The sequence below is a fragment of the Vipera berus genome (genome assembly GCF_964194415.1).
Source record: "Vipera berus genome assembly, chromosome: 11".
In the NCBI taxonomy this organism is placed as follows: domain Eukaryota; kingdom Metazoa; phylum Chordata; class Lepidosauria; order Squamata; family Viperidae; genus Vipera; species Vipera berus.
The window spans coordinates 17615684-17636657 of NC_138214.1; the positions used below are offsets into that span (position 1 = coordinate 17615684).

The 20974-nt window shown below is 41.5% G+C and overlaps 1 protein-coding gene across 1 annotated transcript; it reads left to right on the plus strand.

Moving 5' to 3' along the window:
- Positions 1-470: 470 nt before the first annotated feature.
- On the plus strand, positions 471-20949 carry UPRT (uracil phosphoribosyltransferase homolog). The gene is made up of 7 exons (XM_081336850.1): positions 471-864; positions 13929-13971; positions 16405-16474; positions 18671-18733; positions 18967-19128; positions 19663-19761; positions 20546-20949. Exons 1-7 carry the CDS (start codon positions 527-529, stop codon positions 20650-20652), a joined length of 882 nt encoding a protein of 293 aa, XP_081192976.1. The 5' UTR covers positions 471-526; the 3' UTR covers positions 20653-20949.
- Positions 20950-20974: the final 25 nt, after the last annotated feature.

A 20974-nucleotide genomic window follows, 5' to 3' on the forward strand; every position in this document is an offset into this window, starting at 1 on the left:
GATCCCCGAGACCAATTTTCCCACGCGGAATAGTAATCGTAACATAAGCCGCTCCTTTCAACTGGTTCCGCGCAAAGGATTCTGGGAAATGTATTTTGAGCCGGGCGCCGGGGAGCGTCCGTCGGCGCGAACTCTCTTCCCCCTCAGCGAGACCCAGCAGCCGAGGGACGGACGGACGGACGGACTCCGGCGAGGCCCAGGCAAGGCCAGTAGCCATCCGGGCCCCGGCACTTCCCGGCAGGTAAGCCGGCGTACGACCCAGATCCTCGCGTGTCCCGCGCAACTCCCGCCTCGGCCAGAAAGGGGCGGGGTTAGAGAGAGAGAGAGCGCGCGCGCGCGGCTAGTGGGCGAGAGTGGGCGGGCCCCGGCCCCGCCTCCGAAGGCAGAGTGGCGGCGTGGCGCCGAGCGGCAGGCGCGGCGGCCAACGGGAGCGCCCGGGCTGGTCCACGTCACTGGCCGGCACGCGGGCCCGCGGCTGAGGTAAAGCGGAGCGCGTGGCGGGGCGCCGTGGCTGCCTCGGCGGCGCATGGAGGCGATGCCGTGCCGCGACCGGCGCGTGGGCTCGGCGGGGGCGTCGCCGGCGGCGGAGCCCGGGATCCCTGCGGGCGGCGAGGGCGGGCCGCGGCAGCTGCGCTTCGCCGAACCCGGCCCGGGCAGCGGCGACAGTCTCAGCCCGGATAGCAGCGGAGGCGGCGGCTGCCGTTGCGCCGCCGGCGGGAACGGCTGCTGCGCGGGTGACGGGGGCGCCGAGGCGGCGGAGGCGACGACGACGCTTCCCGACTGGCCGGGGTCGGCGGCGGCCCAGCTCAAACTGCTGCCCATGAACGACCAGATCCGGGAGCTGCAGACCATCATCCGGGACAAGTAAGCGCGGCGCCCCGGCTGCCCTCTGAGCGCGTGCAGAGCGCCCGCCTGGCTCAGCCCCGCGCGGGCCTGGCAAGCAAGCGGGGTGCCGGGCAGGTGGGCAGCCTCGCCCGCTCCGGGCTCCGTGGGCAGAGAAGCGGCCTGATGCGGGCGCGGGGGCTCCTCTGGGGGGGCAACTAAAGAGAATCTCCCGGGAGGAGGAGGAGGAGAGGGCGGCTGTTATATCTTTATTCTGCCTCTGTGCATCATATACGGCAGGGGCAGGCAACCTCGCCTCTTTTATGACTCCTGGACTTCAACTCCCAGAATTCCTGAGCCAGCATGGCTCAGCTTGGAAACCTCTCCCTTTTCCCTCAGCGTGGCTGGCTCAGGAATTCTGGGAGTTGAAGTCCGCGAGTCATAAAAGAGCCGAGGTTGCCTACCCCCGATAGAGGTCAACCCAAGGCGGTGAACATGTCTGATAAGAACAGGTAGTGCTCAACTTACGACCACATGTTTGCTTAAGTGAGTTTTGCCCCCTTTTGCGACTTTTCTTGCCACAATTCTTACCTGCCTCACTGCAGTTAAGTTAGCAACATGGGTTGTTAAGGAAATCCCCATTGACTTTGCTTGTCAGAAGGTGGCAAAAGTGGGTCACAGGACCCCGGGACACTGCAACCATCATATATACGAGTCAGTTGCCTATAATCTGAATTTTCATCACCTGGCCACAGGGATGCTGCAGTGGTCATAAAGGTGAAGAATGGTCACATGTCACTTTTTCAGTGCCCTTGTAACTTTGAACAGTCACTAAATGAATTGTTGTAAGTTGAGGACTACCTTTATTTCTGCCTCCTATTTCCCCTACCACAACAGCCCTGTGAGGTGGGTTTTTTATTGCTTTAATATAAAAAAGAAGCAAAAAAACGTTAGAAAAAAATGTTACATCCTTTAAAAAAGTGAATTTTAAGATAAAGCACTACAGCTGACTAGCGGAATAATATTGATCAATTTTTAAAAATTTATGTTTTGAGAAAGAACCAACAACATAAGCACAGAGGGGTCTTTGTAGGTAAGGATGTTGATGTAAAAATGTCGGCCAGGCAATGCGTCAGCCGGTAAATGAGTATGTGGATTCTTGGTTTTCGTTCTTCTGAAATACAGGCAAGTTTGACTCTTGTTGTGTAATAATTCTTGACGTAATATCTATCAGAAATGCATGAGAGATGGGTGAGTCATCCAGCCACACCAGATGATCCTGGCCCAGGGCATCTTCTGTTCGGTGAAGATGTCTTTGAACCATCAAAGGAGTGAAAGGCAGGCAGGCATTCAGGGCAGGGCTTTCAGTTCAAGTCTGCGTCAAAGTTCAGCGAGTGTGCCCGTGCAAGTCCGCCTCTGCTGTCTCACTGTTCTTGGCTTGCACTCAGATCTGGGTTTGTCATGGTACTGTAAGACGTGATGAGTCCAGCTGTCTTTTATTAAAAACATTTTCCTTTGTACTTAGATGCAAAAGAGCTTTTTGGTTAGGCAGACTTTTGAGATGAAATGAATGTTCTTGCAATAACCTTGTTTAATGGAGACTGGTGGATTTCACACATTGCACAGACCTGTATGGGTTAGTTTGCAGCTGAGCACAGGGTTGCATAATGTGAGAAAGACCAAAAGTTTGTCAGCACATTTTTAAAGTGACAGAAAAATGTATTGAATGCATTTATTATTGAATGCATTTATTATTAATAAAACTTAGGGGTTTTTTTCATGGCCCCACCCATTTGGCTGGGGGCCCTCATGCCATTGAGAGACTTAAGTGTGGCCTTTATGCAAGAAAGGTTTTGCACTCCACCCCCGAGTTAGCATTACTGAACTCAACCACTGTGCTTATAAAGAAAGCTACATGTTTTGACCTAATGTATAGAATAAAACTCGCTGTGATTTACTTAGTGATCATTGTTAACAAAATCATTTTACTGTAATACATTAACCCAGTTATTATAGCATTAGGGAAGTTGGAAGCAAAAGAACCCATACTGCAGCTGCAATATGAAGCCAAAATTTTGTGTTCTGAGAATAATTTCGAAATATATTTTCCATTTTGCTTGTAGGTCACTAAGTAAACAACAAACTAGCAAAGTATATGACTTCACCTCAGGCTTCTTGCCAGCTCTAGTAGTTAAAGCAGATAGAGACATCCGGGTTCATTATTTGCTGGTACACGTAAACCAGCTTCTCAAGTTTGTTCTTTTTCTAGCCAGACACAAAACTTGTTCAGAAACAAGCTATTTCTCATTCATATGTAACAAGGAAATCAAAGGGGCTTATTTGAACAAAGGGCCAACAATAACTAACTTTATAAATAGCTAATGTAAGCTGAGGATCTCAGTGTTAGAATTTTGCTGCTTTGTTGTTGTTGTTGTTGTTGTTAGTTGCGAAGTCGTGTCCGACCCATCGCGACCCTATGGACAATGTTCCTCCAGGCCTTCCTGTCCTCTACCATCTTCTGGAGTCCATTTAAGCTCACGCCTACTGCTTCAGTGATTCCATCCAGCCACCTCATTCTCTGTCGTCCCCTTCTTCTATTGCCCTCGATCTTTCCCAGCATGAGGCTCTTCTTCAGTGAGTCCTTCCTTCTTATCAGGTGGCCAAAGTATTTGAGTTTTAGCTTCAGGATCTGGCCTTCTAAAGAGCAGTCAGGGTTGATCTCCTCTAGGACTGACCGGTTTGATCGCCTCGCAGTCCAAGGGACTCACAGGAGTCTTCTCCAGCACCATAGTTCAATTATGGCTTTTAAATATACTATATTATGTAAATGGTGGGATTGCATGGTTTTCATTGATCTTAACTATTTTTAACAAACGAATCAAAGTGGATGTAGATATTATAGACATTGGTACTGTCTTATATGCACCTTTGTTCTAGAATTATTGAACCAGTAAAATGGATCTTACTTTAAGGTAATGTTTCCTTTTTATTAAGCTGATTTGGGAAATATATCCTAGCTTATGCAGCAGTTCTACATGTTCTCATTTAGTCCTGCTCTGGTAAAAGATGGAAATACGTTCTAATCTAGATGAGATTGCAAATTATCTCAAATATTTTTCTAAATGTATACATTTAAAAATCAAGGACAGCAGAAAGGATAAGGCAATGAAAGTTGAAAATTAGTTTCCTTATTTTTTTTCTTAGCTTGGAGGGGGACTAGGAAATTTTCTAGTGCGACACCTACCCCAAATAAATCAATAATTTCTGCTTCATAAAATAAAATCTTTTCAGTAGAAATGAACATTAAAACTTAAGGACATATTTTTAATATAGAGGGTGACCTTACTTGAATTTGCTTAATTCCTGAAATGTGGATTTTATTGTTTAAATGTCCATTTCTTCCTTGAAAAGAAAATCAAGCTGCAGATTTGTGAGTATCAAGAAATGAATAAAGCGATCACTAGAAGCCAACAGGGGCTAGTTTAAAGAAAACAAAACTTGCCAAACAGACCTTGTTACCTTCTTTGATAAAATAACTAAATTAGTGGATCGGGGAAATACTGTGGATATTAGCTTACTTGCATTTCAGTAAGGCATTTGATAAGTCAATCACGCCTATTTTTTGGAAAGATAGAAAAAATTGGGATAGAGAGCACCACCACCAGATGGCTTCACAGTTGGCTGACCGACTGTACTCCTTAATACTTAAAACTGTACTCCTTTATAGAACTATATCTACCTGGAGGGAAGCATGCAGTGGGGTACTCAAGGTTCTGTCTAGGGCCCAGTACTTCATAAATCGTCTAGATGAGGGGATAAAAGGGGAACTTATCAAATTTGCCAATGACAACAAGTTGGGCGGAATAACCAACAGTTTAGAAAATAGACTCAGGATACAGGGATCTTGACAGACTTCAACACTGGTCCCTATCCAACAAAATGCAGTTCAGTGGTGAGAAAAGTAAGGAATAAAACAGAACAGAATAGAACTTCTATACTGCACCAGTGAGGAGACACTTGGAATACTGTGTCCAGTTCTGGTTCCTACGATACAGAAAAGATTCCGAGATTCTAGAAAGAGTGCAGCGAAGAGCAACAAAAATGACAAGTGGTCTAGAGGCTAAATCATACGATGAATGGTGGAATTAGGTATGCTTAACAGGGAGAAGTCACTTTTGACACTGTATGACATCAGTCCTAAAAGAACTGTGCTACAAATTTGGATTTAACTTCAAGGTTACAGTAATGTTGTTTCTAGTTCTTAATTGTTTAGGGTCATATTCACAGCATTCAGCAAAACAGATGATTAAGATTGCCAAAGCTGATTTTTCCAACGTACAGAAAAATATTTGCTGGCTCAGATCTGAAGTGTACTTGGGAAAGAATTACATTAGGATCAGTGGCTTGTTTCTATTCCTTTATGTAGGTGAGGAGTTTCTACACATTTCTTACACTGGTGGTATCTTTCAGTCAAAATAACATGCGATAATGATAAACAGTACAGAAATATAAAAATGAAAGCACACATGTAGGATACAGTAAAAGCTTTGAAATGAGATCATCACTTGCTCCTGAACAACGATGAAACAGAACGTTTCAGGACCTATGAGAAAATTTTAAGTATGAGATCTACAATGAACTCACATCTGTAAGGACAAATAACAGCTTATTGCTTCAAATAATCTCACATGTCTTCAGTGAAATACTATGAAAATAAATCCATTTTACTATTAAAGATTTGAAAAACCATAAAGGTTACACCACAAATGTCCTTGCTTCCTACCTTATAATAGTTCACTGATTTATTTCAGTGTTAATCTCATAATGTGTAATTATGCACTTCCTGTGTAATGGAAGCATTAGCTTTTTTAATTCAAAGCATTTTGAGTTTTATTGTTTATAAGGCTTCCAGGGCATTTGCAAAGACTTCGCTTCTGTCTACATTCTAAAAGAATGTAAAAGAAAGTGGGGGGAGATGGATAAAAGCAAGTTCTGCAATGAATTTAAGAAATAGGTATTTGCTGTAACATCGAGGGGGCAGGGGAATACTTCATGTAAAGGTTACTACAGGTAACCCTTAACTTAGAATTGAACCCAAAATTACAGTTGTAAATTCTGCTGTGTGTGAACGTGGTCAACATATGGCCATGCCTGATTTTACAACTTTTTCATGGCAGTTGTTATACAAATCTATTGTCTGCAATGAGTGTTTCTTGCCGAAAACCAGAAATAAATGCCAACTTCCAGAAAAAGCCTCAAATTGCAGTTGCCAGATGCTGCAAATAGTTGTAAAGACAGACTGCTTGCTGAGTGCCCAAAATATGCTTATGTGACCACAGGCAGAGGGCAGAACTTGGGATCCAGATTATAAGCGTCCCTGGTGAGATCCATCATAATTTCAAACAGTTGCTAAGTGGCCAGCCATAAGTCAAGGACTATCTATTCCTGCTGACCTGTTGGGACAGCCAACTACATTGGGTCTCTTATCAGAAGCAATTGTTTTCTCCTGTTTTTCCTCTTTTCCTGATGAAATGGTGGCTGTTTAGTCAGCTTGTAAGATTCCATTCTTGGGCTAAGACACCTCATGAGTTTTCATGGCTGGGGGCAGACATTCCACAGGGGTCAGCCTCCATCTTCACTTGGCCAGGGATATTTTTTTCCTAATATAGTCTGTGGATGTGGTCATCTTTGTAAAGAACACCGACCTGATTTATTTTAGTGGCTTAGGGAGTTGTGCCCACAGCTATTCCTTTTTCTAAAGCTGTTGCAGCACCTACTTCCAAACTCCCCTGCTCTGACTCTCTGCTTTGGAATAAGGCTCTGTGGGTGGCAGCACCTGGCTGACCGTGTCTGGGTTTGTCAGCCAAGCAGCCAACGTGGGTGCCAGTTTGTGAAGGCAGCGGCAATCCCCTTCTGTACTGCTGCCAAAAAATAACATGGCCGTGTCCATAATGTCACCAACAGTTGAGTTCAATTTGACGAAAATGTCACCCTTTCCAATTGAAACGGACTCTGTGAAGAGAGCTTTTCTTCATGTACAAATTGTACGCGGCAGCCTCCTGATTAGTTGCCTGCTCCAGGGCAAGTAGAATTATTGCTTGCTTTCGCTGACTTCATACATTTGTTATTGCTGCACTCAGCAGTGACCCACCGTGTCAGGAGCAGTGTATTCCTGTTATAAAAATGTCTCACTCAAATTATTTCCTATTGGTATTGAAACATAGTTTTAAATATCTAGAATATGTTGTGCAATTAATGTGCTGAAGGATTCATTAATTTATAACTCTCAAGACGGTGCAGAAAGCAGCGATGGAAAGTGTGAAATCTTTAATATGGAAAGTTCTCTCTCACCAAAGGGCATTTTTAAGTTCAGTCTGTTACTGTCTTTGTGTTGCGTCATTAGAGAAATGTATGTTGTGTATAGGAAAGAGGAGAAAGAAACTGATGTGGGAAAGAATCCATGCAGATGTGTTGTCAAGCTGATAAGGAATACTGTATGTAAGCAGGAGCAGAACATCTGCAAATATCCTGTAGGAATGAGGAGGCTTTTTGGTGTACCAAATGTTCTCAAATATTTGTTTTGACAGAAGATTAATATTTTACCCTCAAGGTATTTATAATAGTATATTTCATTTGTGCTACATTAAATGCTAATAATGTTCCAGAATTATTGCTCCCCCCACCTGAAATAAATACTGTAGATCAGGGGTGTCAAACTCAATTTCACTGAGGGCCGCATCAGCATTGCGGTTGCCCTCAGGGGGCTGGGTGGGCGTGGCCTACTGGGTGGGCGTGGCTAGAGTGCGTATGACCTGGGTGGGCGTGGCCAGCTCTACATCGTTGGCATCAAGGGTGCCTATGGGGGCCTGGGCAGGAGTGGGACAGATCTGAGGGTCTCTGGCAGAAGGAGGGTCTCTGGGCCAGGGCCAAGGCAGTGGGGGCCGTTCCCTCACTGTTTCCAGGATGGCTTCGTCCCCGGGCCTTGTGTTTGACACGTCTGCTGTAGATGCTTAATGATGGAATACTTGAAGCAAATTTCAAATGGGAGATTCTTCTCTTTCACTCAGTAGGAAACTACAGCTGGACTGTGCCAGGTCTAGAGAGGAGAATATAAAATACAATTAGGAAGAGTAAGGTGTAGTCTTACTTCTCCAAAAAAGATGGGTCATGCAGAATTGAACAAGGCTGAGTCACTAAAGAAACAGTAGAATCAAAGGACTGTGGTGATCATCACTGCAGTAGTACTTCAGTAAGGTGGTCCCTATGTGTGTCCACCTATTTGCAAATGTGCTATATGTTAATTTGTGTACTTTTTTACTTTAATTCTTTTAAAATGAAATTCTGTATTACTGTACCCTTTGATTTGTGTATTCCAAGCCGGATGTTTTAAAAGCAGAGCCCTTTATTGTTGCCAGACTTGGCATACAAAGAGCTTCTTCTAGGAGTTAATAAACACAAACAAAATGGAGGCCATTAGTAGTACTTTGCTTTTTTTTTCAATTCTGGAGGCAGTATGATAAAATTTGTGCTAGTCTGAGTAAGAGGAAGTTACATTGATTTCATGCAGCTGCTCTGTAGGAATCCTTCCCATGGAATACTTTTTACATATGACCACCAATCAATTTTATCAGAGTACAAATTCTGTTGAGAAAGCCATTGGTGACCCCTATCTCACCAGGATTAGATGAAGGATCTGAGATTATGCAGAATTTTTAGTTTTATCTTAATGAGATTTCGTTTTCAGACAATTATTAGCAAAAGCTTTCTCATATAGATGCTTTAGCATTGTAGGTCAGTCATTGGTCATGATGGATAGGTGTGTTTAAAGTTGCTAGAACAGGTTTTGTGAAATTATTGGTAGTATTATGATATTCTTCTGACTTGCCTCTCTGGGCTAGATTTCAGAGTACTGAAATGCTGGGTTTTTAGTCTAACATAAAGTTAATGGGAGCTATTTTGGAGGCTATTGTTTTACACCATAGCACTAGAATTCTACTGTTGCCCATAGAATTTCATAGGGCTTGGTTGTGTCCCAATGACTTTTAATATTTCTGTGAAACCAGTGTGTTTAAACCGAGTGTTTTTTGTCATGTCATTTTAAGACTACAGTTAGAATCCACAGAAATAGTTTGGATTTGACAGTGGGTCCACTGACAAACACGTTGAAGGTTAATTCTAGATATGCTATTGGTTAATAAAAAATTCAGCAATATAATTGAGATTTAGTCTGTTCTAGAGGTAGGGAATTTGTGCCTTCCTCAAAAGAGTAACATTGCCTTCCTATTTCTTTAGGCTTTTGATTGTTAAGTAAGGTTTGTATTGGTTTAATGTTCTATTTTGTACTTTTAATAATTGTTGGCCTAAGATACTCAGTTGAGCTTTTTACTCAGCTGAGTAGAAAGTAGAATGTAAATTAGATAACTAATTGACCCTATACTGACAACATTTCTAAGGAGATGGCATAGAACAGGGGTGTCAAACTCAATTTCATTGAGGGCCGCATCAGCATTGCGGTTGCCCTCAGGGGGCCGGGTGGGTAGGGCCAGGGTGGGCATGGCCTACTGGGTGGGCATGGCTAGAGTGTGTATGGCCTACTGGGTGGGCATGGCCAGCTCTACATCGTTGGCATCAAGGGTGCCTATGGGGGCCTGGGCAGGAGTGGGACAGATCTGAGGGTCTCTGGCAGAAGGAGGGTCTCTGGGCCAGGGCCAAGGCAGTGGGGGCCGTTCCCTCACTGTTTCCAGGATGGCTTCGCGGGCCGCATGAAACCACTTCGCGGGCCGGATCCGGCCCCCGGGCCTTGTGTTTGACATATCTGGTTTAGACTCTAAACTTGCCTTTCTGACAAAGGTCATTGAGAAGGTGATAGGTCAAGGTCCTGGTTGTCGTTTTTCAAGCCCTACATGAGATGGGGCCAAGTTACACGTGGGACTGCCTCTCCAAATATTTCTGCCTGACACTGAGGCAATGTCACTTGGTGGGTCCTCGTAAAACTGCCTCCTTTTTCATGGCACCTGTCTTGTACGTATAGATCAAATGTCCTTCTTGAGATACGGGCAACCTTCACAGGGCTGTGAAGACCTGGTTATTCTCCCAGGCCTTGGAGACCTGATATGGGTGAGGTGCATTTGCTCATGAGGATCACCTCCACTTACGCTTTGGATTGTGTGTCTGTTTCATTTTTAACTGTCCCAATACCCAAAGTGCTTTTGGTAGATGGGCAGCCATATAAGTATGTTCAATAAATAAATAAATATTGGTGTTTCTTATTTACATCAGTATGTTGACCTTTGCGAGGGAAATAAATTTCGTGAAATATTTGGGCAGAGGTTGGTCTGTGTGATTTCAAGGCTAATGGTAAGACTGCAGCAGTTTACAATAAAAAAGGAGACTTGGGGCTGCTGATTTTGGGAGCTGGTTTCCATAGAAGCAGCTCAGAACAGTATGTATCTATTAGTGAAATCCATAATTAACTAACTGAACACAAACATGGGGGAGGGGGACTCTATGTTTCTCTTCTGCCAATAATTGTTTTAGGTTACTTAGCACTTTAAAAAAAATTCTGTTTACTTCAGTTGCAAACTTTGCTTCTTAAAAAATGAATCAGATTTAAGCTTTAGATCTGTAAGAACCTATATTACAATTGTTTTTTATTATAATGTCCATTTCAACTGATCTGATTGCCCTCTTCATGGAGAATAGCTGGTAAGCTGGTGGGAGAGTCTGGAGCGGGAAGCAAGGAATCCAGGACCAGATAGTGTAGGACAGGGGTAGGCAACCTCGGCTCTTTTATGGCTCGTGGACTTCAACTCCCAGAATTCCTGAGTCAGCATAGCTGACTCAGGAATTCTGGGGGTTGAAGTCCACGAGCCATAAAAGAGCCAAGGTTGCCTACCCCTGGTGTAGGAGATGATCAGGCTGAGCCCGAGGCAGGGGTCAAACATGTCATAAGCCATGAATCCCTGCACCCCCACGAGAGATCTAAATCCAGTCCACCTTGAATGCCTTTCTTATCTACCACTAATTTCCCTCAACCTTAGTTGGTCAGATTCTTATAGAGAGCTTACGTTTGCAACAAATCTTCATAGTCATTTGAGCTGTCTGGATCTCTTGATTTCCCCAACTCTTGACAGATAGCATCATTTTGTAAGCATATGTCAGATGTTACCAACTGCCCAGCATAAGAAGCAGGCTTGAAACAATGTTACAAAAGACCAGGGAAAAGAATTTCAGCCTTTAAGCTGTTATATATCTGATTGTTAGCCTTTGTTAGAAGTTTTTGATGTACTAAATAAGGCTCCTTATCTTGAAAGCCATCCTTGACTTACCTCAAAAGCATCTCATTCCTAGAGACCTGTAATCTCTAGATTTTCTAGAAGCAATCCTTGGTAATTCTAATTTCTGCTCCCACTATGCTGCTGAAAAGGGGAAAAAAAGCTTAGAATAATGAGACAGAATAATTGTGCAATGAGATTTTTCTCCCACTATAATTCCTGGCCTTCCAGAGAATGTTCCAACTCTTTATAACTGATTTTGATAGAGGGGGGAACTTAAGAGGGTATGTTACTACTGAATTGTCCTGGCAGCAGAATGATTTAGTTAGATTCTGTATGTAGCAGATTGGCTCAGCCTGTGGAGTGGCTTGTTGGTGGTCTCAAACCTCCTTTGGAAGCCCTCTGAATATTCACTCCTTGTTCTGGCTCCTGCTAGGGGTTGGTTAATACCACCTAGCAGTGCTTCTCCTGACATCCTTATCCTGATACAGGTGGAAGATCTGGCTCTCACAGCCAGTTGGCAATTAAAAAGTACTAATGAAAAAGGCTGTAATGCAAACTCTGGCAGTGAGTAGAGAATTTAACTCTTCCTTGGGAAATAAACCAATTTCACAAGTCATGAGCAAAATCATACTTCTAAAATGCATAAATCCCTACTTACATAGTTAAATGCAAGCAGTCAGGGTGAATAAAGAGAAACTACAAAATAGATAATGTGATGGTCTGTACAGATCACAAGATGATGCTTGTAATGGGCTGTGGGAATAGTCTTGAGGGAGAGGAGGAAGAGTTGCAACCAAGGCAATGGTCAAATAAGAGTCCAAAGCAGGAATGGAATTTGAGAAAGCGCCTTGGACGGTAAAGGCGCGGAAGGGAGAGGTGCATTCAGAGTTGCAAGAGTCTATTACTGTAACCCAGGGGCATGGCTGGCTCAGGAATTCTGGGAGTTGATGTCATAAAAGATGCCACATTTGAACACCTGCTGTAACCCTATATTTAATCTTTTTTAATTTGTTTTAACGTTTGTATTGACTTTCTTTTAAATGCCCTGTAAACCGCCCTGAGTCCTTCGGGAAAGGGCGGTATATAAATCTAAATAAATAAAATAAATAAATATATATATATAATAAAAGTAGTTTTAGTCTACATGACTTTGGTATTCAAGTCTGACCTACCTTGAAGAGCACTGGTCAAATGCAAATTTTCTCCTAAGGCATTTGAAACAGGAGTCAAATTATCCCAGAAAAAATATATTTTAATATAATAACCCTGTACACCTTGTCTGAGTTTGATGTATGTTGGACATAAAGTTCAGATTTATAATTAGAAGAGAAATGGAAAAACTCAGCACCACACAATTAAAAAAAATCAACACTGTAATATGGAATCCTACTATCAGTAATTATTTTTACCTATGACTACAGAAATAAACTACTGTTATCCGTTTTAAATTACCTGGCTTTTCTTCAGATTCCTGGAGATTCCAAAATATAATCAGAAACTGGGGAGAACAAATGTTACTTATTGGCTTTTTCCCAACCCAGTTCCCAGCTTCTGCTCTCTTTTTTTCCCCATTTTTTAAAAACTATATATGGAAAGGAAGGCATAATAGATCTCCTTTGTGAATGTAGATTGTATTCGAAATGAGGGAACATATATTCTGTCTCAGCTTGCCACTATTGCCACCTACAGTCGCAATTCCATCGGAGCTTGAGAATGTTAACAAGGCTTTAAAATCTGTGGAGTTATGAGGATGTAATACAAGGTAGCTGCCTCTTCCTCAGGGAACCAGATTAGCTATAGGACATCCAAACCACATAGTTGGGCTCTATTACTACTATCATTCTCATCTTTCCTATCACCTATTTCCTTAGCTTCTTATGATTGCAACTTTGTTGTTTGTATCTTATGATTTATATTGATTGTTTTTATTTAGTACCTATTATGATTTATGTTGTTTGCTTATTTAGTATTCTATGACTATCACAGGGTGCTGTATTATGATTTATGATGATTGTATTTTATGATTATGATCATGATTTATCACGTGTTGCTTGTATGTACACTGAGAGCTTATGCACTGGAGACAAATTCCTTGTGTGTCCAATCACATTTCACCAGTAAAGAATTCTGTTCTGTTCTACTCGATTCTGTTTATGTTCTGTTCTGTTCTGTTCCATGCATGTACAACTGGTAACATGTAAGGTGAATTGCTATTTGAGAATGGCCCACAGTAGCTTGTTTGTTGCAAACTTTTGTAATATCTTAAAATAATGAATAAAGGCTTCAAAAAGATAAATGATAACATATTTTTGTCAGATTCTTTAAGTCTGACTAGAAGCACTAAAAGAAGCTAATTTTAATAAAATGCAGAGGTATGGAATGTTACTGAGTTTTGAAAAATGCAAAATCCATTTTGTTTTCTTTATTAAACTTACCATGCTGCTCATTTTTGAGTTTTTTTTTGGGGGGGGGGCTTAAAATAAATGTAGTTTTGTTCACATACTTACAGATAATCCTGTCTCCTTATTGTCGCCCGAAGAATTAAATAAAAAGTACCAGATTCCAGAGCAGGCTGACTTCAGTGAATCTTTTTAATGGAGTTTTTCTCTGTCAGTATTGGCAGCTGCTATGATGTTTAATGTTGAAGGGCCTTGGTGATATCAGATTTAAATGTAAAGTCTAGACATTCTTTCATAAAATAGATAAAAAATGTGCACGTTGCCAATGTCACACTTTAATTATATTAAATATTCTGGGATAACTAACAAAAGTGATTCAAACCTAAGTTGAATCCCTAATAAAACTGATTTTTTACTGCTTTTTGTTCAGGACAGCCAGTAGAGGTGACTTCGTATTTTCTGCTGATCGCTTGGTAAGCCATATTTTTCATGCACTATGTTGTGCTCAGTAATGAAGGTATTATTAGCATGACTCCATCTTTAAACTTACATTTAAAAATCAGTCATTAACATTAATGGTGTAGTTACATTATTATGTTGTTTTCACATTGTCCCATTCCCCATTTATGTCAGGCGTGGTTTAGGGCAGGGGTCCCCAAACCCCGGTCCGTGGACTGGTACTGGACCGCGGCATGCCAGCAACAGGTCCGCACAAATAAGCAAAGCCCCACCCATGGGATGCAGGCAGCACACACAACCACTCGCCCTCCGGTCTGCGGAAAAACCTTTCTCCACAGAACAGGTCCCTGGTACCCAAAAGGTTGGGGACCTCTGATTTAGGGTGCTTCTGGATTGAAATAATTAGCTGGTGACATCACTGTTGCCAGGGAGACACCCTTAGGGGCTGCTTTAATGTCCCCATCAAAGAGCTGGAGCAAATGATGGAAACTCACCCCGCCATGCAGCAGCATTCAGGTCTCAAACGTGGACTTGCTAACCTCCCACCTGGGGTCCTAAACACATGAGCAACCTCGCTCGTTTTTATATTGTAATTCCATCAAAGTTCAGTGAGATTTCTTAATGTAAAATTTGAATCCAAAGTTAAATACTATGTTTTAAAATAGAATTTTATTTTCCCACCGGCCAGATATATTTGCTTGTTTTACAAGTAAAATATTTACACATAATTTAAACATACATCTTTAGAATATATATGCAAGAATACATAACGGATTCTGAATCAATTGGTGTTTTTACTTAATATAACCAGCCTTAAAGTATTGGACAGTTATTATTGTATTTTTCAATGCCAGTTTTCTTGGAAATACCTATTCACCTGGAATCTATATATTTTTCTCCATTTGATAAATAGCACTGGTTGATTCATGGAGATGGTTCCTTTGAATATAATTGAACGTGCTAAAAGTCATCAATCAAACCTGTCTTTTGGAAATCTTGTTTTATTGCCTTTTGAAAAATTCTAGAATCAGAGAGTTAAATAAATAAATGCTGTTGTTTTTATTGGTTCAGCAGCAATGCCAATAAATGTGGAGCGAATCCTCCAAGATATTCTCTATTTATTCACCATTGTGGCTGTCCTATGCAGTTAAACCTCAACTTGTGACCGTTCATTCAACCACTGCAGGGCACAAAGCAGCTGCTCCACAGCTGGTTCCAGAGGCCAGGAGACACCAAGAGTGGGAAGCAGCCCCTTCCCCCCCCCCCAAGCCTCAAATGCCTGGGAAGCTCCAGCCCAGCTGCCCTCACTGCCCTGCCCTGCGCCAAATGACTCAGCCTGACGCTTCACCAAGAAGAAAAAGCTAAAGGCAGCCACTCAGCTGCTGTGTATTAAAATGCCCTTTCCCCATTTTCCTGCTTGGGGCTGGAGGACTGCAGCTGCCTTCCTGGTAAAAGAAGAAAGGGGGGGGAGGGAAGAGCTGTCCTCACTTTCCCACAGCTGTGTGAACCACCCTCAGTCCCCAAATCAAAAATTTAGCCCTTTTTCCTTCTTTTACTTTGCAAAGGGCCAGACTGGATTATTTACGGGAGCACCTTCTGCTGGTGTCAACTTCCCATCGTCCTGTGCGCTCCCACAGAGAGGGCCTCCTCAGGGTGCCCTATGTCAAGGAATGCCAACTGGCGGCCCCCAGGGGCAGAGCATTCTCTGTGGGAGCGCCTGCCCTCTGGAACCAACTCCCTGTTGAGCTCCAGATGGCTCCCGACCTTCGCTCCTTTCGCCGCAACCTGAAAACTTGGTTATTTGAGCTTGCTGGCCTGGACTGAGGGATTGGGATTTTAAATTTTAAATTTTATACTTTTAGAATGTGTTTTATTATTAGGGCTAATTTAATTTATTTTTAACTTTGTATAGTGTATATTGTGTTTTAACTGCCCTGTACACCGCCCTGAGTCCTTCGGGAGAAGGGCGGTATATAAATCCAATTAATAATAATAATAATAATAAAATAATAATAATAATAATAATAATAATAATAATAATACCTCGTAAGCTCAGTTATAGTTTTAGTTATAGTTTTAAGAGCTTTGGGCTTAATGTTCATGAGTTAAAACCATCAAGGCCAGGGGCCTAGAAGAGATCGGCTTCAATAGAAACGGCTCCTGTAATCATGTGGCATAAATGCGAGTCAGTTGCGAAATGCCCAGGATGCGGCAACATGACTGCGACTGCGGGGTGACGGCAACATTTGCTGATGATTGGAAATGCTTAATGGCCATAAAGCCCCTTTCCTGAGGCTTGTGTAATGGACATTAAACAAATGGTGGAGGCCTCCCTGTGAGCTTATTTTAGACTGAGGAGGAAACAAATTCTGCTTACTGTAAAAGTAAGAAATGCTTTTACTGAAACTTTGGTTTCGCTGTGATTATGTGAATTTTGCCTCTTGCAGATCAGACTCGTGGTTGAGGAAGGATTAAACCGGCTACCATACACAGAATGCACAGTGACCACTCCAACAGGTAAAAGGAGGGGGTGTCCCAGGTAGTCCTTGGTTAATAACAGCTTGTTCCAATGGTGCTGAATGAGGAGACGTGTCTGGTCCTTGAAGTTGTGGCCATTGCAGAGTTCCCACAATCCCGGGATTGCAGTTCAGGTGCTTGGCAACTGGCAGACTTTTGCAGCATCCTACAGTCACGTGATCACCATTTGCAATCCTCACTACAGGTTTCAGACCAGCAGTCAGTGGCAAAGCTGGCAGAAGGTTGCAAATGGCGATCAAGTGGCATCAAATGGCGATCACGTGGCATCACGCTTAAACCACCTAATGACTGGAATCGCCATCAGAAGTGGATGCAGTCATGTGCTGTTGTGCGTTATGACCATGTCATTTAGCGATGGAGTTCCTGGTGCCAATTACTGTTGCTAACCAAGGACAAACTATATTTAGCACAAGGCTAAAAAAAAATAGATTGATAAGATGATCTTACGGTTAACATAAATAAATTATTAAACAAAACATGGAATACTTTCTGGCAGCAATGTTAAATAACATTCTCAAGATATTGCTGTCCTTGTCTGATTTTTGTTGTCCCAGGCATCAAAGAACGGCAAAATTTATGTAGGACTAGTAGATTTCTAAAGAGATCACATTTGTGAATTGCCTTAAATTTATAAAGACTAAATAACATTCTGATGTAAATACATACTCTTGTAATCCCTTCCTCTCCAGTCTCTGCTATTGTATTTTTCAACGACGACAAAAGGGGTCAGACACAGAACAATGTGCACTGATTATAATGGTGATCCCGTGACTGAGAGATGCTGTGTTGCCAGCTGATTGGAACTTTGTAGTATTGTGCCTCTGACCCTGGATTTCATTCAAGTGGGTCTGAGAAGTATTGCAACTATAATTAACTAGCAAGGAGATGATGCATTCACTTATTTTGTATCAATATGTCCTTCTAATATAGTTTCTTTGAGAGCTTTTATGTAAGCAAGAGCTGATTCGTAGATTAGATCCAGGTAGAATCAGCTGGCAGTAAGTTTGTGTTTCTTATTTTATATCTTGTTAACGGGAGTCTAAAGCGCTGGTAAAGGTGAAAATAAAACCCCTTTTAAGCAGAGCACTTTTCCTGGAGATTCCTCAATGACATCTGAGTAATTTTCTGGGAAACCATGTAGCTTTGCAATTACCCATGTCTCTAACAGTATTTTGACTTCTCAGCCTGGTATACAAGCCTGGGGGTTCCTAGAGATCTTTCTCATACAGATGTGGACAGGTTCAAATTGGCTATGTGTTTTTTGTTTGTTCCTGCTGTGGCCAGGTATTAATTAGCTTCAGATGTTCAAAATCATAAACTGTATTTCTAAGCAAGAAGCACTGTTGCATTCAATCAGTTGGCTTTTCATTCTGGCAGAAATGGCTGAACCAGCTGCGTTATCTAGCCAGAGTCTACAGTATATGACTGGAACAATAGTCTCTAAATAAATAGAGTTGTCTGTAGAGTCTGTAAATAAATAGTCTGATAATAAATAGAGTTGTTCCCTTAATTTTGCCTGGAATTTTGCTCAATGCGTTAGCCTAAAATAGCTTTCCTGACCTGATTTGTTCCTACATGCAGGCTACAGTTTTGCAAAGCAAACCTCCTGGAAAAGCTGGGGAAGGCTTTAGGAAACAAGTCAGGGAACTTCCATGCCATAGTTAATTTGGTACTACTTTACAGATGTGACTGGATTCTTTCCTCACATTTCTGACTTGGAGTCAGAATGTGCAAGACGTACACAACTAATTATTCAACAACAGCAACTCAGCGAGTTTTTCTTTCCTTGTGTGTATCCCCAAAAAAGTATGGACTAAACTTTAGGAGGGAAATTTATTAATTGACTACAGATGGTAATGAGATTTCAACACTTAAAAAGAAACACCTGTACACTTTTGCAATGAAAGTGCATCTTAAGTTAAATTTTATTTCTTGTCACTGAAGGTAAACCATTGCAGTATTCTCCTTTCTGTGACTGGTTAGTTCCAAATTTACAGGACCTCGTGTTTTCTTATTTAAATGTGTCATTGCAGTAAAAGCTGTCTGGGAAATGAAGTTATTAGGTTTACTATTGAATAACGTGAAGAATACTAACTCCTGGAGAAACTTCTTTATTCTTGTAAGAATAAAGAATTCTTTATAAGAATATAAAGAATACTTATGTCTTTTCAACAGGATACAAATATGAAGGAGTGAAATTTGAAAAGGGAAACTGTGGAGTCAGCATTATGAGAAGTGGTAGGTCACTTAAAATTTTCTTGTGTGCTTGTTAGTATTTCTTATTATTAATCATGCATCACATCATCGATAAAGCCAGAATGCAGATTGGAAAAATAATGCACAGAACTATCATATTTAGGAAAATAGCATAGAATTACAAGGAAGAGAGTACAAATTCCAGTTTGAAAGCTAATAATCTCCTTGCCCTTCTTGGCTGCCTAACGCTTTCCTATTTTCCTCTCCCAATGAAGGGGAGGCAATGGAACAGGGCTTGCGCGATTGCTGCAGATCTATACGGATAGGGAAGATCCTGATCCAGAGCGACGAGGAGACCCAGAGAGCCAAAGTATACTATGCAAAATTTCCACCAGACATCTACAGAAGAAAAGTCCTCCTCATGTACCCCATTCTGAGTGAGTGTTTTAAAGGCGGTATTACAAGCTGTGTGAGCTGCAGACTGCTCAGTTGGAACGTAGATATGTCAGTGAGGAAAAGCTCGTGAGCCGCAAAATATGCAAGTTTCATGCTTTGCTGGAAGGTCTATTCATTGATCTAATTGAGCTGGTAAAACATTGATCCTAGGCTGCACATATTGAGTAAGGCATCTAATAATATAAAATGAATAATGGGAGTTTGCTAATGTAATTTAAGCAATGGCATGACTATGTAGAATTCCACAGATTTTTAAATCTTCATGAAACACTTAGTAATTGGCTATTTCTTTCCAAGTTCCAAACTATTCTGCTTAGCCAAATACTTTGTAGAAGTTTCTTAAAAAGAATTGGGAATAGATTGTGCCACAATGAGACACCAACTCCAGTTGTAATCATACTGAAAGGAAAGATGACTGTGACACGCACCACATTTGAAAAGACAGTTGGATAATTCACCTCTGCTTTCTTCCCTCTCTTTCTCCTCCTCCTCCTCCTCCCCCACCCATTTATCAGGCACCGGCAACACTGTGATCGAGGCCGTAAAGGTTCTTATAGAACACGGGGTGCAGCCCAATGTTATAATCCTACTGAGTCTATTCTCTACCCCCCATGGTAAGTTCAGGCAAACTAGTATCAAGTCACAAACTAAGGGTATTTGCGAGAAAGAGTTTAGCTCTCTTGTCATATAAGGAGACCCCTGGAAATGAACAAGAGAAATTAATGACAGGCTATATGCAACCGTGTAGTTGATTTCTTTAAAAAGTGAAGACAGAACGTTTCAGCATAGATCTACGACTAAACAAATATGTAAAACTACCGAGAACGTGATAAAGCAATCTGTTACACCGAGAGACGGAATCTTAACCCTTCTGCTGCAGGATTTTGAAACACAGACCGCCTTTGGTGTACCTTAGAAAAGCCACTGATATGGTCATCTTCAAAATATTGTAGATACAAATTGAGATGGAATGAGCAATTACGAACATAATCCATAAACATTTGAAAAGATTTTCAGCATTCCTATGTAGTGAAATCCTTTCATGTTAGAAAAGCCAGATTAAATGAAAGAAAATTTGTGGGTATATGTTTGATGTCTATGAGGACGCATCTGAGTTTTTTCTTATGCAAATAAGAATATTCTAGAGGGCGTCATTTCCATATTGTAGAATTTCTTATTGACAGCTGCAGAAATTATCACATGTAAGCTGACATAATCGAAATTAACTCTTATGTCCAAAGAGAATACAACTCCTGAATTCACAAAATACTGGGAAAGGAGAAAAAAAAGTCAGCTGATGATTAAAGCTTGTAATAATTGGATAAAAAGGGGCACATTCCAGAAGCGGAAAATCAATGTAGCTACATGTATAATTTACAGTTTTCATTTTTTTTTAAGGTGCCAAATCAATAATCCAGGAATTTCCAGATATCACAATTTTAACAACAGAGGTTCATCCAGTTGCACCTACACATTTTGGGCAGAAGTATTTTGGAACAGACTGAAGTACTTAACCCATTTGTGTTTTGTTACTGTAAGATATTATACCATTTTTCTACATTTTATAATTTGAAGTGGAGGTATCTATGGGAATATTTAACATCTTTTTCTTTTTTGTCCGAAGATGGAAATAGTTGACCTGCACTAATTTTTTATTTAAATGGATAGATACTTGATCTTAAGTCTAGTTTTTGTTTTAATATTGAGTCGGGGCAATGAAGCAGACCGCAGACATCTAATATTGGGTTATTCAAATTGCTGCCCTCTATTTATTCTTTGTAGCCAATTTGGCTGATTGCAACGGTAAAATAAACTAACTGTGAAGAC

Coding starts and splice junctions, on each gene's coding strand:
- UPRT (XM_081336850.1), top strand. CDS start 527: ATGGAGGCGATGCCGTGCCGCGACCGGCGCGTGGGCTCGGCGGGGGCG. Junction 865..13,928: donor CAGACCATCATCCGGGACAA/GTAAGCGCGGCG, acceptor CTTTTTGTTCAG/GACAGCCAGTAGAGGTGACT. Junction 19,762..20,545: donor TCTATTCTCTACCCCCCATG/GTAAGTTCAGGC, acceptor TTTTTTTTTAAG/GTGCCAAATCAATAATCCAG.